Raw genomic sequence first — 25,482 nt, 5'->3', positions numbered from 1 at the left:
TAGTATACAGAAAAAGGAGACTGTCTGTATACCTGCATTCATGAAAGCTACATTTCGATACATTAAATACTTTAAAGAGATATCTCTTGGAAATGGAGAACTCTAACTCAAAGTTTTTATACATTAACCTCAAATTTGTGGTACATTATTAGAAATTATTAAACTAGGAATAAAACTCAATTCGTTTGGCATATACCCACAAAGATTTATATATTTTCTAGATATTCAAAATCTAAATTTCTTTTTTGGTGTAAAACAGTTCAAAAACCTGTTTAAACATACAGAAAAAGTAAACTACAAGTGTAAAAAAATACTCATCATTGTAAAAACTGTTGAGATAAAATTATAGTTCAAATTCAATACAATATTTTTAGTCCTCAATGAAGATCTGAGAATTAAACATCTTACCTCTCTTTGGATAAATTAAGATAAGATGCTTAACCTCAATTGGATGACCTAGACACATTCCCTACGTTTCTTTATTCTATTTGCTACTGCTAAAAAACTAGTATGAGAGATAGATTTATCGTTCTATATATTATTAATTTGAAGACTGTCTTAGCGATATAGTTGATTAGTACATGGAGTGTCCGTTCCAGAACTCACTGGTTCTAGAATGGCTGTTACCCCCAGTCCATGTTTAGTACTGTAGTCTATGTTACTTATAATTGTAGTTCTGAAAAAGTGTGCAACCTTCTGAGATAAAAGTAACTGTCTCCTTATGTGTTGATGTCCTTAGAAACAGTTGTTGACTTAAAAACAATTATAGTTGATATCAATTTCTGTTTTCTACAATACAACATTCAAAGGTTTTGTGAATTATTCACCGTTTATTAATTGTACCACTAGTGAATCAATATATCTATGTCTAAAATTGAACTATTTTTGTTCTAGAATCTGAAACCTATGGATATAAATGGTCTGGCAGATCCATTTTGTAAACTAAATCTCCTCCCGGCAGGAACCAAAGTGAGTACATTGTACCACTATGGAGATTGTTACTAGTTATTTTTAAGTTATTGTAAGAAGTGTATTAAGAAGCATATATGCTCAATAGAAGAACAACATAAAGTGTACCAATGGTAAATTCCCCAACAGAGCTTGAATGGTTTACGGATGGCTCTAAAACAAAAAGCGGCACAGGCGCTGGATTTGTGGGGATGAGACCATGTTGGGAGCTGGTGGTCTCTACAGTTCCTTATCCCACAGCCTTTCAAGCGGATAGCCAGATAGCATTAAAGGTGTTGAACTCTTGAACTTTGGCTCAGCGTTCAACATGACAGGACCTCAACTGTTCTGTGGTATTTTTAGGTGTGAATCCTTTAGAGCTGTTGTGAAGTGGGTTCACGCTGAACATGAAAGAAGGTGGACTTTGACTGATGCTGATTGTCAGCCACACTGTTATTCTGAGTGGTGATAGATCAGACTTCTAGGGTCTGATTTAAGGTCATTCTTATAAATCTGTTTTCTTCTGAACATTCTGACTCATATGATCTTTCTTGTACTTGTTTTACATATTTATTGATCATGTGAATCTAGATAGCACATCAGCGTTAGTCAAAAGCATAGCCATGAATGGAATTATTTGAACAACACTTTGTTATTTGCAATATTTTACAGTCTCATAGGCTACGAACAAGAACAGTGCACAAGACTCGCAACCCAGAGTTTAATGAAACACTAACCTTCTACGGAATAACTGAGAATGATCTAGCAGTGCGTGCCCTACATGTATTGGTACTAGGCAAGTATTCAACAATATGCATATTTATAGGTTTACATTAATTACAAATTAGTCTTTTTAGTAATAATTTGTGTACGACCCAGAAATTCAAGAAATAGCTCTAGGCTTAGTTTAAGTCTAAAAAAACTGTTACATAATGATTTTAAGTTTAACAGCAATGGTTAATTGGAGTATAAGTGAATTTTTCCAGCCTTTATAAGTTGCATGAGTTGTGTGATTTGATGCCAATGTATAAATTAAAGTTCCAAATACTTTTGTAGATGATGACAAATATGGACATGACTTCATGGGAGAGGCAAAGTATCCTTTAGATCGACTTCGTCCAGATGTTGCTCGACAGTTGAATCTTTTCCTGGAAAAACACTATCCTGTGAGTATTTTCCCTAGCAGAGTACACAGTAAATGAAATAAAGGTTATATAACTCAATTATGTTTCATGGGAACTAAAAAATGTCTAATATTTCAAAAGAAGTGTCTTTATATAAAAACTTTGTGGTCTCTCTCTCTGGAAATTCTTAAGCATCTAACTAAAAAAATATTATATGTGTTAAAACCATAAAATTTATGTAAATCAATAAACTTTGATCAACAAAAAGTTGTGTGTGTGTGTGTTATAAAAATAATTATAGTATATTAAGTATAATGACTGAAGCCAATTGATTTTCTAACTGCACAATTGACTACAAAGTGTCTAATCTGATATTGAAACTATGTTTATTATTATTGTTTAGCTTTTTGTAGGTTTTACAGAAAAAAACTGTATTTAAAAAAGGTATAACATTTTTGTTCTGGTCTAGTTTGCTGTTATCATGTTCCCCATACATTGTTTTGTACTACGAGTATCTTTAGATTATAGTAAAAATTAATTAATTAAAGGATTGAAGGCTGCTAGGAGTGTATCAATAAAAAAATCAAAGTCCTTAAAAAAATATGCTTATGTTTAATAATTGAAGAACTATTATTTAGTTGCTGGTATGTGGTTATTACTTTTTATCAAACTGTGAGGTCTACTCCATTGAGATACAGTACGTTTGTTGTTGGCACTGCCCCTAAGTGTATCGTTGTATACTGTCTAGGTGGAGAATGAGGAGAAAGTGTGGGGGGAGGAGCACGGCCAGATCATGATCACAGGTCTACTCCACTGAGATACAGTACGTTTGTTGTTGGCAACTGCCCCTAAGTGTATCGTTGTATCCTGTCTAGGTGGAGAATGAGGAGGAAGTATGGGGGGAGGAAGGCTGGACACACAGCCAGATTTTGATCACAGGTCTACTCCATTGAGATACAGTACGTTTGTTGTTGGCACTGCCCCTAAGTGTATCGTTGTATACTGTCTAGGTGGAGAATGAGGAGGAAGTATGGGGGGAGGAAGGCTGGACACACAGCCAGATTTTGATCACAGGTCTACTCCACTGAGATACAGTACGTTTGTTGTTGGCAACTGCCCCTAAGTGTATCGTTGTATCCTGTCTAGGTGGAGAATGAGGAGGAAGTATGGGGGGAGGAAGGCTGGACACACAGCCAGATTTTGATCACAGGTCTACTCCATTGAGATACAGTACGTTTGTTGTTGGCACTGCCCCTAAGTGTATCGTTGTATACTGTCTAGGTGGAGAATGAGGAGGAAGTATGGGGGGAGGAAGGCTGGACACGCAGCCAGATTTTGATCACAGGTCTACTCCATTGAGATACAGTACGTTTGTTGTTGGCACTGCCCCTAAGTGTATCGTTGTATACTGTCTAGGTGGAGAATGAGGAGGAAGTATGGGGGGAGGAAGGCTGGACACACAGCCAGATTTTGATCACAGGTCTACTCCATTGAGATACAGTACGTTTGTTGTTGGCACTGCCCCTAAGTGTATCGTTGTATCCTGTCTAGGTGGAGAATGAGGAGGAAGTATGGGGGGAGGAAGGCTGGACACACAGCCAGATTTTGATCACAGGTCTACTCCATTGAGATACAGTACGTTTGTTGTTGGCACTGCCCCTAAGTGTATCGTTGTATACTGTCTAGGTGGAGAATGAGGAGGAAGTATGGGGAGAGGAAGGCTGGACACACAGCCAGATTTTGATCACAGGTCTACTCCATTGAGATACAGTACGTTTGTTGTTGGCACTGCCCCTAAGTGTATCGTTGTATCCTGTCTAGGTGGAGAATGAGGAGGAAGTATGGGGGGAGGAGGGCTGGACACACGGCCAGATCCTGATCACACTGTGCTATTCTACTCGCAGGAAGGCACTCATCGTCGGTATAGTGCGGTGCAATAACCTCCTGCCTATGGATAGCAATGGCTTCTCAGATCCATTTGTTAAACTGTAAGTTCTAATTAATTACTATCCCATTCTACAATGCACTATGTGATGAATTACATCGTGAATTACCAACAATGTCACAGTAGATTGCAAAGTACCAACTCTCTTATTGCTTATTCAGCATCCTATGATGGAAGGTTTTGTCTGAAAAACAGTTGTAATATAACCTAATGTATAAATTTACTTGTGTGTGTTAAATGCATATGTAAGGGTTTGTTAACAAGTTTAATGCAGCATGAGTCGCCGGTGATTCATAGTACACTTGAAGTTGAGAACCTTACCTAATGAGAGTCATGGGATAATCATGCTGCACATAAATTATTTTACTTACATTAGTTAATTAGTCATGTGCGATATGAGTCACCCGTGAATCAAACTCGTGCAGCTTTCATTGTCTGCTTCATTATTGCATCAGACTCCAAGATACAGGGTAGATCTTTACATCTGCCATGTTGTGGAGCTTTATTGGTTTATTGGTTCAATAATAAAATATTGGTCTAATTGAATATAAACAGTTGTACCGTTTTACTGGCACATTAAGGGTTAGCTTTGAAATTTAAATTTTTGTGAAGTTTCAAAAAGGAAAACGAAAATCTTCTGAAATAAATAAAGTTCAAACTAAAATAAAACTTCTTCTTGAAAATAATTACTGGATTTAAAATTTAAATAAAAACTTCTTGATGACTTTTAAATTCAAACTTGCAAAATATTCGTCACTCAAAATGTACAAAGTTCTTACAGCTTGTCTTTTATTCAATTTTCAAAATACAAAACTTTCACACTCTAATCTGATCTGGCAATTCTTCACTTTAATTTATCTTCAAAATTAAATTTTATTTTGTTACTAATTTTTTTTATATTACTTTAAATATTACTTCTTTTCAGTGTTAGAATTTAAAAATTCTTCAGTGTTAGAGAATTAAAATTGCTGAAAGCATCCGCAGGTTCGATGACGATTAGCAAGAATAACTCTAAGCACTTTCAAAGACTATACTCGTTACTACTACTTCCGATTAACTGAGACGGGAGGTACGGCACGTCTACCTCACCCCACCTCTCAATTTCATTATCAAACACTCCCATCTGTGATGCGCGCCTCGCTGATAGAAGCTTCTTTTGTACTGTCCAGTCCTTATCATTCTTCTAGGCCTACTCCTTCCACCGGTAATCCAGTTACCCCAGAATTACAATTTAATACAATCGGTACAAGTTTACAGCATGAGCTGACCATGTTGTGGAGCTTTATTGGTTCAATAATAAAATAGTGGTCTAATTGAATATAAGCAGTTTACTGCATGAGCTGACTCATAAAAGTTAAAAAGTAAACATTTTACACAGTGGTACTCCCTAGTAGAACACAATCTGCCACTCCCACCAATTTAACTTAGTGCGCTCTAGCACTAACCTACTCAAAGTTATCAGACATCAAAGTCAACCATCTTCATGAGTCACTGGTGACTCATATCGCACAGTATAATGCATCTTTACGAGTTACCGGTAACTTACATTGCGTTATGAGAAAGATTAACATATTTAAAAATGCAGTGAACGTGTTAAGTTAGTCAGGTATTTTTCAATCTCAGTATTATATTGTGTAGCTTGGTTGCCAATGTACTAATATTGGAGTATAATTTAAAAATAAACAAGAAAGGGGTGAAATATGATGATATGAACTATGAGTAAATCATTGGTACCCATAAATTGGATGAGTGGACAGACTACTTGTAGAAAGCCAAGATGTGAACCCAACAGATCTCTGTTATCTGAGACAACCAGTGATTGTTTACAGCAAAAATATAATGTTACTAGCCTGTGTACAGACTGCTTAGCTCTAGCAGATATGTGGAACTCCACGTGGTGCGACAGATAAGCAGTTCTGGATATTCGTTATTGTCACAGGCAACTGAGAAAACCTCTCATTGCACGTAGTCCTAAAAGAACTTTTACTGTATCCAGAGTGACAGGATATTTAGTACATTCCCCATGAGGAAGGATAGCAGGCACTTCCTCAGTTATGTCTATTTGAAAGAATGCGAGGATAACTCATTTCCTGTCACCTCTAGTCAATGTTGGCAGGCGACAGTAGGCCTACTCCTTTATGTTTAAGCTTGTAAAAACCTTTATCACTAAGGGAGCCCCAACAACTCCAACAGTCATCCTTCACAGTAAACTAGACCTATCCATCAACCCTTTTAACTCAGTATCCTGACATTGACATGTGCTATTTCTGAACATCAAGTGGTTGCCCAGATATAATTTACAAATTGAATTTTGCTGTACTGTCTCAAGTGAAAGGTATAAACCAGCCAGAGTGAACCCTTTTGGGAGTTCTCAACTGATTACTTGTCCTAATTTCCAGGTATCTTCGTCCAGACCATTATCACCGGAAATACAAGACTTGTGTGAAATGGAAGAACTTAAACCCTATTTTCAATGAGGAGTTTGTTTTCGAGACGAAAATGACTGACTTGCCACAGCAGACATTGGTTTTAACAGTGTGGGACAAGGACTACGGGAAAAGCAATGATTACCTGGGTGAGTCCAGTACAAATTTTTATAATATTCCAAATGTTAATGAAACCAACATGTGTGATCGCCAAGTAGGGTCTTCAAAAATAAGACTAGAGGTAGTAGAGTAAAATGTTTATATTTCGAAATCAATGTAAGCTCGGTGTATGGATAAATATACACATAAATCAATAAAAAAGAGTGTACAAGGGTTTTTCGGAAAGTAAGTTGCTTTAATAAATAAAACTTACACGTGATGTTTACACCTCTTTTATCACACACATTTGAAAGAACAAATCTTAAACTATTTTCAACATAGTTACCATTTATATTTAATCACTTATCTTACCTAGATACGATCTTTTCAATACCTATTGAATGAAATTCTGCCATCTGTGTACATAACCGATCGTCACAGTTTTTGATGAGATGTGACCCTTCTTCATTGATTGTCTTTTTTGTTTGAAAAGAAACCAATGTTTCAATATCAGTTACTATGTGGTTAAGAAATGCATCACCTTTTCCATGGTACAGGTACCAGATAAGAAACTTTAAAGCTAGTCTCATTCTTAGTCAACAGTTTGAGTCCATCAGGCATAAAATTTATGACATCAAAGTTTCTTGATGTGTTTAGAAATTGTTGGAAAGATCTGTGATTGTGAACCTTATGATTGAGTTGTTTGATGAGCTCATCGGTAACCACAGGTGATCAGCCACTTCGCTTTTTATCATGAACATTAGTTCGTACTTCACGAAACAATTGGGATCATTTTAAACTGCAATAAAGCTCAAAATATCTTCTCCTTGTACAAAATACAATTCAAGATGAATTTACACTGGTTGCACTCTCTTCACCCAAAGAGATGCAACAATGCTATTTATTTCCCAATCGTCGGGAGAGTTTATCGGGGCGGATGTTCTCAACAGTAGTTTAAAACACTTAGAATGGTATAGTGACTTTCACTATAACACTAACCAGTATTGAGTTAGCTACATAACGCCACTCAGAACGCACCACTATTCCCACTTGTTCGGCAACAATTGCCTGGGCAACTTACTTTCTGAACGACCCTCATAATGTGTTTACACGTAAATTAATTAACAAGCAACAATTAGACAATAAACAATATCATGCAGTAAAAATATGGCAAATTCATAAGCATATCACAGAGCTGACCAAAAATTCAAAATGCTGGCAGAGCATTAAAAAAAAATGTAACCTTTCTGGGTTCGATAAACTTTAAATTGTTGGTAAAATGTTGTTGTCACTGAACTATAATATACAATATATTTAGTAGTTTGTTATCTTCTCTTTGTTGTCAAATTTTGAATTTAAAAAGTAAACTGTGGTTACCATGGGTTATTCCAAGGAATCATTACTAACAGCCATGGATATTACTGGTGCTTATATTACAATTCTTTTACGTTCGTGGACTGAGTATTTTTTGTGTATAGTACATGTTTGCTGTAGCAGATTGTTTGTTTGTTGTAAGCACATGGAGTTCCTTCAGTCTTAACACTCATGGATTGGTGTATGTAAATTCTGAGTCTCGGAAATAAAGTAATATTAGATTGTTAAATAGGCATTGTTGTTATCATCAATTTAGATAAATTCAAATCAGCACTAAACTTATTTAGCTAGTCAGATTAATTAACATAGCTTGGATACTCTAAATTGTTTAATATTTTGTCTTCATTCGTTTCTTGATAATTTATACCAATAGTAGATGAGAATAAGCTAAACGTAAAACATAGGTTATGATTTTCAACGTTTTCAGTTCATTTTTAACAACTGGGGGTATAAATGATCTGAGTTTCGTGTAAATCCGCTCTAATGTGGCATCATCAATGATATGCCCAAGAAAATCACTAGTGTATTCATAATAACAATTTTTTGAGCCAAGCAATCTACAACCAATACTAAATCAAATGCAATACCATGGAGGTAAAAATTGTTTAAAAAACATATGGGCCGTGTCTTTGTGTCTGGTTGGATGATTCACTATCAGTATTATTGTGGCAATCACTTCTAAAAAGGATTTAAAATGTAGCTGTTTGTGTTCTTAATCATTAATTTTGGACTCCATATTTATTTAATTAATCATTGATCATAACAATTAACATTACAAACTGCCCTTTTCAGAACAATAAAAACCCTGTAAGTAATCTGATGATAAATGCTAAAAATACTAATTTGTTTTGAGGCAGATGATTTTGTTGTCTGTATCCTGACCAGTTGTGTTGTTTTGTTGCTTGTGGTGTTGATAGTTTGCATATAGCAATAGTATAGTGTTGATTATACACATGGCTTTGTTAGTGAATTACTTGCTTGTTTTATTGGGTTGTACAGTAAATCTAATAATTACAGCCCTTTTGAACTTTTACTAGCTGAAATGTAGCTTAATATGAAAAACTTCCTTTTAGCACTTAGTAAGGTAGAGATGTATATTGTTATATCTTCGAGCTCATGTATAACTTTATTGTGCAAAAACTATTTATAATCAGAACACTGTTTGAAGTCAATTTATTTTACATTTTTATTTGCTGTAATACAAATATAAATGTGCAATTGGTCCGTCATATAGACAGAATCAGATTGTTCAATTCCTTTAGATTAAGGGGACTTGAACGCTCCATATAAACCCATGTTAAATTAGGTACTTTTGTGTCCCATTATCTTAGAAAGTAATAAAGATACCAACCTGATATTTTTATCACTTACTATGTAGTCCTATACAAAGCTACTGATCTATTTTTATGAACTTATAACTCTGTTTGGCCAAGTTATGATTTTTTTTATCTAGCGAGTTCAAAATAACCCTGAAATATAGACTATTTTTCAGTAAAATGAGGCCTAATAAGTCAATACTTGTTATAATTGTTTCTTTGTAGATCAGTAGCATCATAGATAAGTACTAAACATCCTGTAAAAATTTCAGCTTGTTATCTTTAGTACTTTCAGAGAAAACGGGTCATTTGTGTGAAAAATCAAAATTTTCGGGAAAACGTAAAAAACCAAAAACTTTAGATAAAAAGTATATTTTTTACAATACTTGAGCTCTAAAACCCTCCAGGAACATAATGTTCATCATTCTCCTCTTCCTCTCCAAGAGCTCTCCTTCTTTTCTTCACTCGACTTTCCTTGGTCATCACTACTACCTAATTTCTTCTCAGAAGAACTGGGTGGCACTACAACATTTGGAGTAGTAGGCCGAGGCCTAACTGTTGAGTCTTCATCTGGTGAAACTGAAGGTAACCTTTTATAAAACCTATTACCTTTATTGGTACGTTTTTTAAAGATTCCTTTAGGTCTAGTCATTATATTATCTTATTTTTGTGTATATGGAACAACAAAAATGGAAAACCTCACGGAAATATTGAAAGTCCAAAAAAGAGCAGTCAGAGTCATGTTACATCTGAATTTTAATGATTCTGTCAAAGAAAAGTTCAAAGAATTAAATATTGACTGTTTATGGGCTATTTATTTATGAGTGCATAATGTTCCTAAGATACAACCCACTAAGGGATCAACATTATTTTATTCACTCGTACAATAAACGACACAAAAATGAGTAATTTTCCAAGTTACCGTCTGGAGTTCTACAAAAAAAAACAACATTTGCAGGAAATAAATTTTTGAAAAAGTTACCAGAAGAAATTAAAAAAGAGGACAATTGTAATATATTTAAGAAAAGGTTAAAAGCATTTTTGACAGGTTTAGCTTTGTACTCTATAAAGGAATTTGAAAAGGGTATTTTTTAATAATAACAATTGATTTTTAGATTTAGTTTTGGATGTAGTCTTTATTTTATATTATTGAAACTTGACACTATTCTAATGTAAGAAATGTACTATATGTTTTTGAATAAAGATTATTTGACTATTGACTATCAAAGATCACTTTGAAATAAAAGTCTATAAACACTGAGTCAATTTCCAATAATAACAAAATATTGTCAGAACAACAAAGTTGCTAGGTTACAAACAATTGACAATAACAAAACAAGCAGACATCTGTCAAAACTGCTAAGGTCATAGAGAGACAAAACCTAAGAGTAAGTAAATAATAAATCAGTAAAATCAGCACTATAAGAAAGCTCAACACTGGATACAGCCGTCAATGGCGTTGCAGAGGCAACTTCAAAAATTCATTTGAAGCATTTAGAAATTTTTGTGAGTGATAATATTAATATCATTGTATTCCGAAAATGTCAAACTACAATAAAAAAAAATAAAAAAATAAATGTTAAAAATAATTTTTTTTTGTCCAAGTCCCCTTAATTTACCAACTATGAAATAGAATATTTGGTGGTAATAAATCAGCCTTAAATACTTCTTATTTAGATCTCTGCTTAAAATAATAATGTCAAGCTTATAATTTCAACAAGCCTGTTGAATATTAGATCAAATAAAAATGTAGAATATAATATTTTTGAAACAGGTTGTTTGGAATTGGGCTGGAAGTCGAAGGGTGAGCGTCTCCGGCAGTGGGTCGACATGATCAAGTTTCCTGACCACAAGCACGAGGGTTTGCACAATCTATGTGAGGAACCTCCACCAAACTGAGAACAAATGTTCCAACCCCTTCCTTACCCATCCCCTTTTTCTATCACCTAATTGGAAATCTGAAAGCTAACTCCATAAGTGTCCTTCGGAAACAAGATAATTCAGAACCCTTCCTCACCTCACATGCCGTCAAAATCTCCCTGACATTCATTAGGTCAGGGTGAATTATCCAGAGTGTAATAATGGCCTGTTTTAAGAACTTACTCTGACCCAAAGGAATCACTTTCGACAGAGATTGTAGCCCCAGCACAGCACTTTTTTAAGTGCAATGGTGAAGGAAATCATCCACAGCTATCCTCCTACAGTCATCTTGTTGAACTACTACCTACGGCTACTCCGAGTACTTCATCTATTCTTATTGTCAGCTTCTACAACAGTTTTGTTTGAGTTTCCAATATAATATTGGCCATTCCCTTACTTTTCATTTATGTTCGTTGTCACCAAGTCTTAACTGAAACAATCTAAATGATGTAAAAACGTTACTTGTCGTTAAGTGGTGTGTATGTCTAATTTGACTATGATTGTGTGTTGTTCTGTTTTGTGTATTTTTAAGTATAATTTATAAGAGCTGCACTTTAATGAAATCTGTGCTCAATAGATGTCAGACTTCTCTGCACACAGTCCGGGAAACTCCTTGTGTCCTCATAGGGCACTTTCACTGTAGTTTTGAATCCAATTGTTTTGTGTATACGAGTAAATAGTTTTACGTTTGACCTCAAATTCTAGGCACTTTCTGGAAATATGTAGTTTTAATCCTGGACTGAACAATAGAATTCAAATTGAAGGTTTAGCACAGTAAATACTGTACCTGTGATATAAATGTGGCAGTGTAACAATGAGATCGATGTTGAAGGGAAATCAACTGCCCTGCGCTAATCGTACCTGATTTATTGTCCCCTCTTATCGTTCTGTGACTCTTTCTCTCGACCTGGTCCTCATTTTCTGAATTGATGGATAGAAATCGTATTTTAATTTCTGACTCATTCTGAATTCAATAAAAATCCTCATTACCTTTATATCTAGATAATTCAGCTGCTGATATCTATGATGTTATCTGATGTAACAGTGTTCATGTGAGAGAAGTTGACGTCTAATTCAAAAGTACCATGAGTTCAATCTCAATGGTTACTGGTATTTGAGTACTTTGAAAAACTGGCTTGCCCCTCTTGGTGTAAATAACACAAAACATCTTGAAAGAAAATTTATTCTTCAATTTTTTGTTGGTAGTATCAGAGTTGTCAAATCCTTTTTTAATCTTTATGTATTCTACACCAGTATGAGTAGGTGGTTACATTTAAAAACTCAATTTTCGAGGAATGAGGCAAAATCGATTTCTTACATATAATATATTCCTGATTAAATTTCTTGGAGGTATTTAGGGGATTTTATATCCAAACAATAAATGTGCAATGAATACCCTGTCAAAAAATTTGGGTAGAATGAGCCAACTGAAAAGAAAAAGAATGTTGCACTAACTGTTATGGGCCAGTGTTACAGGGTTGATTGATGTTGCTATTGAAAACAGTATAGGAGACAAACCTATACCTCTGGATAAGGGAGTAGATAGTGAAAGTGAAACAGTAGAATTTACTGTAAATAGGCCTGTTCTGTGTTTTTCTTCCAGGATAAAGTTTATGTACTTCATTAGATCGGAAGGTCTTTATTTGGTATTTTTTTACTCTTTTCGGAAACTCTTCAAGGTTTTATTATTAAATCTCAAGTACTCAGAACATGTGATGCTGGACTCTTTCTCTTGAAGAAGGGTTCATGGATTTAAAGAGAAATTGCAGCAGGTGTTAAATATTTAAATACCTTCTCCTTTCCTTTTTTTATACTTCTTCATTACTGTTACACAGAATGTTCTGTTGAATATTCAAACATTCTTACCGTTCCATATCTGTAAAACTTTGCTTACCAGTAACCCAGTCAGTTGTGTATCCAGGATTTGAGTTTGGGGTCCTATTATCTTATTGAATATTGTATTGTATTGTATTTAAGATACAGGATATCTGAAAAATATGGAGCTACAGTTTGAATAGATTTGATTCAACACCCTACTGAAGTTCTGGCTGGATAGGAGTGCATATGGAAATTTCTGTCTACTGTATAAGAATGAATATCATACTGCAATATTTTATTTCCTATTCTTTTAAATACTTGTACTATCTTAGAATACATGCAAATACAGTTCTAGTTGTAATACAAATTTATGAACTGAAATATGCAGTAAATATATTTAGAAAGTAGGCAATGGATAACACTAAATTAAAATTAAGATGTAATTTGATTTCTTCAGATTTCTATGATATTCATATTAACGTAATTATAACCAAAATAGGGGTTCTGACCCAACAATAAATGAGTCTAATGTACGACTATTCACATACTGGTTTCATAAGTCACGGTTAGACCTGCCGTTGATCTAACTGCTCATAAATATCTAGGGATTTTTGTTCCGGTCTACATTAACTAGAAATTACGTAAATTTATTACTCCTAAGTTAACTTCTTCAGATTTTATAGGGCATAAATGTATAATTTAATTTAGTACTGAAAAATTTCAAAAGGTTATATACCCATTTCAGAGGATTTTTCAAATTGTTTGGGGGGGGGGCTATATATATATATCACTGAACTCTGTAAATCAGATAAGCAACTGAAAGATTATTGTTCCAGATAAGTGTTAGGTGTTCTTTAATCATATCAGTACCACACTAAAAATACCCTGTGTTCATTGACATCCTTCGATGTGTTTTATATTTCAACTGTGTTTTGTACTCGTAGCTGAGGTACACAAGACTGCTACTCATATGTTCTACAGTCCATTTCCTGTGATAATCAGTTATGGTAAGAAATTCCTATGTTTAGTATTACAGAAGACATAACTTACTTATACAAGACCTATTTTTCTACTGATTATAATGAACCCATAGATAGTTTGAGTTATCGTATAGTAGAATAGCTTATTAGTTTGTTGCAGTTTACTTTATCCGTAAACGTGCTGATGTTTTCATTGATAATCTATGGCTACTTAATTTGCTATGTCCACTTGGATTTGTATATTTATTTTTCAAGATTTTATTAATAACGATCATTTTAATTTTGAAACTGTAAAATCTAAAAGAAACCGACCATAGTATTTTATCTTTTGTGTTAGAATTTAGCCTATGTGTACCAACTTTATCATATTTTTAATCTTTACACTATTTGTTTGGTGTAAAAAAGATTGTACATAGAAATATTAAGTTTTTTATTTGTAATATGACACTTTTATGTTTTATTGCTCAAATCTGTCATTGTGAATATTTTTGACAGTTAATTAATGTTGTTTATACTAAACTAATTGATGTTTTAAACTTCACGTAATTTTGTACTTTTGTGGGAAAAGAAAGTAGCCATCATGAACTTCTTTAAACTAAAAATATAACTGGTTTACAAATCTTTCAATCACATTTTTTGTTTTATTTTTTAGAGATCTGTGGCTTCTAAAAATTCACTGAACATATAATTCATTCTTTGAATTTTTCTTAACAGATAATAAATACAATAAAACTATTTTAAATGAATGATGTTTAACTGACAGTCTAAGCTATTAGTCTCATAGTCATGCCACACAAACTTTTGATGCCCAAATCACACCCTAACAGTCTCACAGCCTGTCTGGCTTCACAGAGATATGATGGAAAAATTACACAATCTCACAGGCAGCCCCCATAAACATGTGATGGCAAATTATGCTCTATAGACTCACAGCCAGTTCTTGCTTCACAGAGATGTGATTGAAAAGTCACACAAATCACACAATCTCACAGGCAGCCCCCATAAACATGTGATGGCAAATTATGCTCTATAGACTCACAGCCAGTTCTTGCTTCACAGAGATGTGATTGAAAAGTCACACAATCTCACAGGCAGTCCCCATAAACATGTGATGGCAAATTATGCTCTATAGACTCACAGCCAGTTCTTGCTTCACAGAGATGTGATTGAAAAGTCACACAATCTAACAGGCAGTCCCCATAAACATGTGATGGCAAATTATGCTCTGTAGACTCCACAGCCAGTTCTTGCTTCACAGAGATGTGATTGAAAAGTCACACAAATAGCACAATCTCACAGGTAGCCCCCATAAACGTGTGATGGCAAATTATGCTCTATAGTCTCACAGCCAGTTCTTGCTTTACATATTTTTGTTAGCAAAATCACAGGCTCTCTTTGTCTCACAATACTTTTCCCAAGGTTACACCACATCTAAAAATGAGATTGTTAAATAGAGTCCTACTATTTGTCACAAGACACCACTTTGGCAATGACAACATTAATGCCTGTCTAAGGCATACAATAAGTTAAATCTGCCTGTCAAAAATAATACAGTCGTTGCTGGGGTGTGTTTGTGGGGGTAGCTCACTAGCAGATAGTTTGTGTGTCATCACTGTGCATTAATACATTTTTTGAAGGAATTCAAACAGTACTAATAAGAAACATTATTATATATCCGTTTCTAAATCTAAAGTGTCTTCAATTGTAAATAATGCTTTTCTATAAAGTATTCTCAATGTTGTTAATATCTAAGGACTGACGTATACAACTAGCACATACATGGACATTTTTTAAGTTTATTAATTGTTTAAAGTTAGCATTATTTTATAATTTTAGAGTTTTTAAATGCTTTGGTATTTTAATCATAAATGTCTTTATTATACACTATGTAAAAAACTAAATGTTATTTTGATTTTTAGTGTATCACTGTATTTATAATGATTTTTTAATGTATCTTTATATACATATTGCATTACATTATGAAATATGGTGTAATATTAAGGATAAGATCTTTTATGAAATCTTAATAGACATTTTTGCATTATGAATATGTCTGTGGAGTAGTAAAATGTATAATTCTAGGCATATATACTTAGGAAGATAAAACTTTGATTTTTTAGCACAGTATTGGTGCGGCACTGCATATTTTGTATAGTAAAAACTTGAGCCTTTCTATATAGGACCATGAGTGCACTAAAGGCAATCACACACGTGTGTTTGAACATTCTCATGCATGTATACACGTGCTACACACTCACACACACTTTGTTTCTGATTGACCCAATGTTCAATTTGCAGTATTTAGAAAAATTCTTCATGAGCTATTTCTGTTATATTGATATAAAAACAAAGCAAAATTGTGTGGATCAATATTAAATACATCTATATCTAAGTTTGAAAAAATATAAATTTTTTTGTCCCGGGCTAGGGCGCCACACTTGTACGGGGGCGGGTGGCGGTACATGACGGAGTCCAGCCGAATATCTTTTCCGGGGCCAGCCAAAGCTTAGTACGGCCCTGGTTAGATTATAGGTGTAAGTAATATGTACAAATTAATTTTACCAACTGAATCGGTAAAACTGAATAATTTATTATCAACGCAGTCTTGTCAAACTACTTTGCTTATTATGAAGTTATTTATAGATTTTGACCTTTGTGTACAAAGCTGAGTCATGTTCATTTTATATAATTGCCACTAATGACACCCAAAACTATATAATATAAAATTCACTAAAGTGATACACACAACACATAAGTATTGACAGAATTAAATGTGTAGGGTTATTTTGGGTATTTTATCAACCTTCATGCCGATATACTCCATGATCTTCTTGGTCACGATGTCTTTCCAGTCTACCCAGAAATTGATAAAAGTGTCCACCATCCATCTGGTGAGAATGACAGTCTTCTCGGTCATAGAGTAAATGTGTGCTCACCCATCCAGCCCAGCACTCTCCTTGACTCTGTTGAAGAACCACTATGCCTTATCTAGTGTTCAACCGGTATGTCTTATGTTCAGCAGTTATCTCACTGGCATACCCCACGAGGATGATTCCTCCAGACATTTTCAAATTAAAGATGGTTGGGTTGATTAACCATTATGTCTCGTCAAGTATTCACCTGGTAATGTCAGCGTTATGTCACTGACATAACCCACGAGGATGATTCCTCCAGACATTTCCACATAAAGGATCCTATAGTATGCTATGTTCCGTAGATCTGGACCCAGGATTGAGTTCTGATTTCTTTCCAGTGTAGTTTGTTGGCTGTCACATATGTCTGTGGTGTAATTGTGAGGTAGCTGCCGAACGTCCTCAAGACACGGGCAGAAAAGTGGTAGACACTCCATAAGGCGGCCAGCGTTATCTTTAGGTGACATAAACCGTTGTATAACACCTATAAACTGGGGAAGTTAGCTTTGGAAAAGGTCTAGTACTGTGTATGGCATAGAATGCTTCATTGTTGGAACAACTGTTTTCTGAGAACCTTTTAAAAATATAAGAAACCCCAAATTACTGAGAATTGATTTGATCAGAACCGAGCTGTAAACAAGTACCACACAGACATGAATGGTTAAGAGGATCAGATCAGTCCTTTTAGATATTGGATTTAAAAACAGCACAAGTGTGTTGAGTGTGTGCCTGTGTTTACGTGTGATCACAAACTCTCGAGTGCTTGCACATGATACACGTTTATGGCAACAAGGTCATGAGACCTTATAGTTACACAGTGTATATACTTATACCATAATTTCTGGTATGTTTTAACTACATGTTGAATATTATTTGAGTAATTGGTGTTTTGTATTTGTATTTAGGATAAAATGTTTTATAATTTTAATTGTAATCAGAGAATTTTTCGATTCCGATTCAAAGAATGATTCTTGAAATTTCATGAAAACAACGATTCTCGATTCTGTCTTAGCAGTTGACTCAGTGTGAATCTGAAAAAGCAAATGTTAATTATGTCCAGTAGATTTTCACTATTGTTCTGTTCTACCAATACACAAGTTGTCAATTTACCTCTGTTTATGTCACATTTATCTGTTTTATACACTCTTGATGAGCACATTTTACTTTTCCGATCAAACGCCTAAAATCTTCTGTTTATCGTAAAAAGACTTTCCTGAAGATGTTCGCCATACAAAAACCTTTGATTTGTGGATCTTCCCAAATCTGGATGTATGCAATATCCAACTTCTACCACATTTGAATTTTTCTTCATTGATTGCAAAATATTACAAAATCATGACCCCACCGAATCAATATGACATTGGTGAGGACCCAATGTTCAACAAAAATGTACATTTATATTTTCATTCATATTATACTTTAAATTTAAGAGTGATTACAACATTTGAGTGGTCGTAGTGCAAACATATAATAATAATAATAAAGTAATATAAAATGAGTGACATAATTAATAAATAAAATGAGAGCAGTTACAAATACTAAATAAATATCTATCTACAACAAACAATAACTAAGCTTTCCAAAATCATACAATAAAGAACAAAATCAGCCTGTAAAGATATAAACAATAATAAACTCTGAATTGAATAACAACAATACCAAACAACGATCATAGAGGTAGGAAATAACTCACAATGGTAAACACAAGTTTGAAAAATAGTGCACACAAACGCAACGAAAACATAACTGATTCTGTGGGTTATTCTGATCTGCTTTACAGATTGGTGAATTTCAAAATATTTTAAGGTCAAACAATTTCTAGTGTAATATGTTTTTGTCCACACATATTCAATGTTCTGGGTATTGCATGCAATATAATAACACATTAAATATGTTTTAGTTGTCCTACAAGAGCTTAATAATTGTAAATTTGGAGGATGTAAATGATTGCCTTTGACCTACAATAGTATCAATGTGATGACTACCGTGGATATCGTATCAGTAGCTTGTCTTTCAAAAGTTTGATTGTCCGAGTCTCTGGGCAGTATTTATCTATGCTTTCCTATTGCTCTGTTATTGAGTGGTGTATTATTAGTTTTTATTACTATTACTGGACATAATTATTTTATACTTAGAAAACTAAGCTAAGTATTATTAGTGATATTTTTCTTAGAAAAAGCCCACAATGAGGTGTCAGCATTACATTTGTAACCCAGTGGTCAAAAAGTTAACCTAAAAATATCTAAAGCCATCACTATTTTACTGAGAGTGTGTCATCATATCGTAATCATTATTTACAAAATCATTTTAAGATTGTACAGACTTTTTTAAACACTGTTTAAGCCTCGCTTTATTATTTGAACTAGTTTCTGCTTATACTATTATTTTTTGTCAATGAAATCAAGTATTTGAGGAGGTTTTAAATAACTCGATTTCTTTGAGGACATTCATTAAAAAACCAACTTATTAGGGTTGTGTTAATTGAATTACTGAAGATTCCTTGATACCACAAGAATCGAGGTCATTGTGAATCGGAATCGATTCATCACCACTTTCAGAGTCAGTACCTTACATTATGGAATCTGTTGTATTTCTGTAATGAAATAGATGTGTAATTGCAAACCCGAAGTTTGCATCACATTAATGCTTGCATCTTTTCCTTGTCTTTCTAAGTGATGTTTAGCCCTCGCATGGATTGTGAACTCTAGAAGAGTTAACTGTACTGTACATATTTGTTATACCCGTGTTGACATGTTAAGTGTTTGTTGCCAGTCCCACTAAACGGTGTTGTTGTAATGTGGATGGTTGCTGCAAATCAAAGGCTTTATTGAAGTTGATTGTTAGTACATAGAGTTAGTATGTGATACACTTTCAATGTGCCAAAAATGAGAAACGTTTATTCTAAATGAAAATTTTATCAGTGTTTCCGCTCTAATTTAGTTGATAGTTTTTATTTCATATGAATGCCAAAAAGAGGTAACAAGCTTTGCAACAGTACTAAACAGACGAGCTTACGATGTTGGTTTAGTACCTGTAGAAGATGTAGGCCATGATGGTGTATAGTACGCTATCACGTAGCATTATTATAAGATGGATTCCTCCTACTAAAGGTTTTAAGCCAGTATTTGTAATAACCAACAGTTCTATATTGTATTTTTGACTAAAAGGTTTGCCACATGTGATGTGGCAACAGTGCAAGTATTCAGGAAATTATTCAAATTACGAGGGTTGTAGGAAAACAAGTCGTGTTTAGTTATAAAAAGCGCCAGTACGTAGCAAAGAGGTCTTTTTATTACATGTGACTTAAAGGTATAACACTCAAGTACTTATTCACCTACTATATTAAAGCACTTGTTATATCAGTGAATGAGTTTGTCAATGCTCTCATTATGGAGTTCTGCTCTCTATGAGCTATTATAATCAAAATACTAAATACATAAGTTCCAGATGCAGCTCAGTAAGGAAGACTAATAATTTTATAGTTGAGAACTGATGGTTTTCTCTGATTCTATAATTTATTTCTATAATGAGTTCCTACGACATAGCAGATGGTCATCCATTTTTCATAGCAACATGGATACTCGATGATCCTTCTCAAAACAATGGACCGGTCCAGTTTCCTCACAGCATTGTCTCTAATAATACTTTTCATGTACTGCACAATGTTTAATTTCTCTAGCATTTAAGTTTTTTGCTGGCAGAAACATTACAGCAATAAACAACTCGTACTAGCAGGACTTTGGATGATGGTGGTAGTTTTGAAAGACTGTAATGGTGGAAAGAACAAACGGTTGATTGGCTTAATGGACACTGCCAGATTTCCCCTGCCACATAAACCTATCTACTCTGGAACATCTACCATATCCTCTTGCGGCCCAGTCTTAAAATATGTTGATTTTCCTTATTTCCTATTAAAGAAATTACAAAACTGGAAATATAAAGTTAGAATGATTATTTCCCCTCCCCCTTTGACATTTAATTGGTGGCATTGAGACACAATCAGTAAGGTCAGGCTCCTTTGCAAGATTTTTTTATTGGAATTTCAGTCCAATTCCTGGACATCTGAGTGAATGGGAAAGATTATTGAGAAATGCAGGGTCTTCGATATAGTCCGAGCAAAAGTAGACAAGTTTGAACCAGAACAGAGGAAGTGGAGTGCACGATGATCAGTTTTAGCCCATTTTCTAAAATGGGCCAAGGACAGGTACAAACATCGTGGTTAGGAAGGAATTCTTTCCAAAGCAGGTTTAGCTGTATTTAATTGGGTAGATGGGTTTAATAAAGTTTTAGCGAAGACATGATATAAGGTGGCATGTGGATCATCTACTTGGTCCCAGCCAAGTGGGGTTGATGTACCAAGGTCGTGCTAGTATGGGTTGTGTTAGAAACTTTGTAATAGTTCGCCAGGCCTGTGCTCAGACCGGTCTTTTTCGAAAATTTTACCAGGGTCCTACCAAATGTCTATTTGAAGGAACGGTGTCGACGGACGAGTTAGCTCTATCTAATATCATTATGTATACTATCTAATATTTAATCTTACTATCATTAACAAAATAATAAGATATTGTCAATGGGATAACAACGGGGGGATGAAGCGGTGTAACGGGGAGTGGTGGCGGGACGTGATGGGGTCCGCCAAAGCTGGGTATAGCCCTGACTCTGATCTGGGTCTACTAGCCGATCTCATCACGCTGGATAGCTTTACATGTATTCTCGTTACACAAAGTATATAAATTTTATGTAAAGCAAAAAAGAAGAAACCAGATTTTATTTACGATGAAGTGAAAAGTAGAGGTACTGAATAGAAATAATTACAGTCTTTCCACGGTGTGTAAACCATGCATATCTTTACATAATAAAAAGCAGACTTGCCTTAACCATTAGCCATCAAGTTTTCTTTTCAAAGAAAATCGCACAGTAAATCATTTCTTTATTCGGATACATATCTTAAATGTTAAATATTCTTTGATTTGTTTTGTTACTATATCTGTACTTTTTTATAAATAGGTATGTATGTATCATGTAGTGTTTATCGGTTATATTTCACTATACATTCATTTCTGTATTAATTTTGCGCATTCTACTTAAATAAAAATTGTAAGTAAAACAGTTACACGAATGAAGGTAGAACACATTAAGGAAATTGTAAAGTAAACCATAAACAAGTTATTTAGTTAAACTTTGTACAAATTGAAGAGAAGTGTACAATATTTACAGAAAAGTTCAATACAGTTCAATTTAAACAATGAATATGAATATTTAAAACATTTAGTAGCAAGTACCCATATATTAAACTTGTGGAATGTTTCTGGAAAGTTTCATGAAAGTATTCAATGTGGCAAACTAGTTGGAAATAAAGTATAGAAAAGAAAAGTTTACATAGATTTATGTTTCCTCAAAATGATTTTGTTTCATTAATTAGAAGCAGATAGCTACTTAAGTATTATAAATATATTGGACTCACTGATTTATGAGCTTTGTTCTTGTTGCTATAGATAGATTGAAAGTGAAGATGAAGCTGTGGTTGGTTAAAGGTGTGCTGTTTTCTATGATTTTTAAAACCCCTTAAAATATTGCTATACTTCAGTGCAGAAAAGGAATCTATGTGATTCACAATTTTTAAGCCTTTAAATTTTAATAAATTCAATGAACTTATATGTAATAGGCAAAATTAAGATTATTTCAATCAATTTCAATTTATAGGGATTTCACGTAATTGGATAGCATATTTATAATGCCTTCACCTTTATAATTTACAATTTAAATTTATAGGAATTTCACGTAATTAGATACCATATTTATAATGCCTTCAACTTTTTAGTTTACTGCTTTTACAAAATGAATAAATTAATTCGGCTCATGAGATTGACTTGTATGCATTGAAATATTTAATGCAGTTCTAAAAATTATGTAATGGTTGTTTTAAAAAAATGTGTTTGTGTAACACTATATTAAAAATGACAGGCAAAAATATTTAATATTAAATTTTTTCTATAACTCTACTATACCATATTATAAAATGAGAGAACCGTTTTAGTGCTTTTTGGCACGGTTATCAAAGTATTCAATTTTGATACTTACATACTTTCATAAATTGTAAAAGAATTGTTATTATTATTTTAAGACTTTAATGAAAATCTCTCCATTGAAAACGCATGTAATTTATTTCATACCAACTCAACAGTGAGTCCAAAAATTTGCTCAATGATTGCTCAGCAGTGATTCAAATCGCTGCGGTTAGTTAAAAAATGTGATTTCTGCTTTGTAGCATTTAATGTAGAAAATTAGTTGTCTGAAACCATTTAATTGCAACACAATGTTTATTTATTGCTCAGAAAGCTAATATACTTTAATTGGAATCTCTTAATTCCGGCGATGTTTCTGGTGATCATTGTCAGATTGTTTCGTTGTACTATTTAATATCGTTCCAGCCAATGTACTGAACTTTTGCTTGACAACCCTTTAGTGTTGTAATCCTGCTTGTTATAAATATTTTCACAAGTAGCTAGTGTTAACATTTCTTTTTCATTAGCATATCTCTACCAGTTTCAATTTTAGATATCTGTATAATAGTGTGATTAATATATAGGAATGTGTTATTTTCTCTCCTTTTCCAAGATGAATCCTACAGTTTAGCTAGCATACACGTTATTATGCTTTTCATGTAATCATTATTTTGTATTATATTTATAGTTGTTGAAAATAATAAAAGAATATTATTATGCTCTTGGAGTTTTATTTCACAATTTAAATTCTAAAATGTTTAGTTCATGAGGAAAGTCATTAGGAGCAGATTAAAACAAATAATACAACGTCGTTTTTCTTTACTTCCTAGCATTGTATGGTAACAAGAACTATTTCTGTAAATATACTTACTGTAGACATAATAAAAAATTCAAAAGCAAATCTAAGGAGGCATTTGCACATAGTTTTCAGTTGTTTAGAATGTTCATTGTTTTACACAAGTTGTAACATTGTATTGCCGTGCCAACGTATTTGTGTGGAATATTTTCTGGCAGGATAAAATTCGTATTCTTATTACGTCACACTTAGCTTTAAATTCTTTACACACATTATACAAGCACTGAAAAACAGTATTCCAGAGTAGTTTTTGTATGAAATTTAAATGATATGACAGTATACTAACGCAAAAGAAAACCCAGGAAGTTTCACTTCTGGTTGGTTTATACCTTCCACTTGAACCTACCTACCACTGGGTACAGCAAAAATAGATGTGTCACTTAAATCTGGGTAACCTTATGGATGTCCAGGAGCAGCACATCATTGAATACTAAAAATATGGTAAAAAATTGTTGAATATTCAATACGGTTTGAATATTGGCAAACTATAGAGGCAATTACGAATACATAACGCTTAATAAAAATGTATGTTGTTTTACATAATATGTAAAAGTATTATGTATGGAACTCTGTATAAACATAATTAACCAAACAATCTGAAAAACACTGCACCACAATGTCAAGTGTGCAACCTTGTATCAACTGTGCAATGTCAGTCTCAAACTTGAGACCTAATCTTAAAATGAGGGAGAGGAGTTGTATTATTGAAGTAAGGTATTAATTTACCCAGCAGGGATCACTTCTTGCTGGTTTATACCTTCGAGTTGAACCCAACACTGGGCACAGCAAATACCGATGTGTCACTTTAATCTGGGCAACCTTATGGATGTCCAGGAGCGGCACATCATTGACCGCAAATGTCAAGATTCTGGGGTGCAAGAGCAATTCGATAGGTCTAGTATATAGCGGGAGATGACTGTTGGAGTTGCTGGGGTTTGTTCCATAACTGTCAGAGGTTCTTGCTCGCCTCAACAAGGGTGTGCCACCCTTCCTTCCAAGGATGCATGACAACTCCCGAGATTAATCACCAAAATCCTTCCTCATAGTTCATGACAGGAGACGGCCCCAATCCCCAACCTTACCCATCCTGAATATCCTGTCACTCCGGAAGCAGCGCTGAGGCTCTTAGAGGACTAAGTGGAATTTATAAGCTTCTTGTCCTAAGAGAACAAAAAAAAGGTACTAATTTGGAAAGTAAAAAGGGATAATATTTTTAACAGTAAAAAAATTAGCCTGTGGTTGAAAGGGGACTTGCATCTTGGAGGCAGAGACTTGACACTGAATGTGCTCCAGAGAAGCCTTTGTGCTATTACAGAACTGGAAAAATGAGGGCAGATGTCCGGAACTGGGATAGCACGAATATCCGAAGGTACATCTGTTCCTGGTTGTTTCGGCCTGTCCCTTGCTGCAATGCTGCACAACTTCAGGAATCCATAAAGGCAATATGATTGAAGGAAAAATATGAGCGAGGATACAAAGGCAAGGTGTACATGTGCAAGAAGTTCAAAGTCAGTAATGTTCCTCTGAAACACAGAGACTCCAGTGGAAGGGACCATCAAGCACTTCATGTCCTTGGTAGCATAGTCTGGCAGTGGTTTCTCCTTCCATATCACTATTTGGGGGAAAATAGATGAGGTGTCTCAGACTGAAAGAAGATCATATTATACAAATAAAATAAAATGAACACTGTGCTATAATCTGAATTTATTAAATACATATTTTGTATAATAAAAAAATACAAATTTTAAATACTAATATT

General features: G+C 34.0%; 1 protein-coding gene across 1 annotated transcript in view; it reads left to right on the top strand.

Moving 5' to 3' along the window:
- Window positions 1-23,586, top strand: part of LOC124369634 — a 61,357-nt gene extending 37,771 nt beyond the window's left edge. The window contains exons 15-20 of the mRNA XM_046827686.1: window positions 895-969; window positions 1,621-1,779; window positions 1,980-2,114; window positions 3,894-4,060; window positions 6,417-6,592; window positions 11,007-23,586. Of these exons, the coding sequence (XP_046683642.1) occupies window positions 895-969; window positions 1,621-1,779; window positions 1,980-2,114; window positions 3,894-4,060; window positions 6,417-6,592; window positions 11,007-11,131 (837 nt within the window). The 3' untranslated portion in view covers window positions 11,132-23,586. The remainder of the gene's footprint in view (window positions 1-894; window positions 970-1,620; window positions 1,780-1,979; window positions 2,115-3,893; window positions 4,061-6,416; window positions 6,593-11,006) is intronic.
- Window positions 23,587-25,482: the final 1,896 nt, after the last annotated feature.

The sequence above is a fragment of the Homalodisca vitripennis genome, chromosome X (genome assembly GCF_021130785.1).
Source record: "Homalodisca vitripennis isolate AUS2020 chromosome X, UT_GWSS_2.1, whole genome shotgun sequence".
In the NCBI taxonomy this organism is placed as follows: domain Eukaryota; kingdom Metazoa; phylum Arthropoda; class Insecta; order Hemiptera; family Cicadellidae; genus Homalodisca; species Homalodisca vitripennis.
Note: the sequence above shows the minus strand (reverse complement) of the source record. Positions and strands in the feature narration are given on the sequence as shown.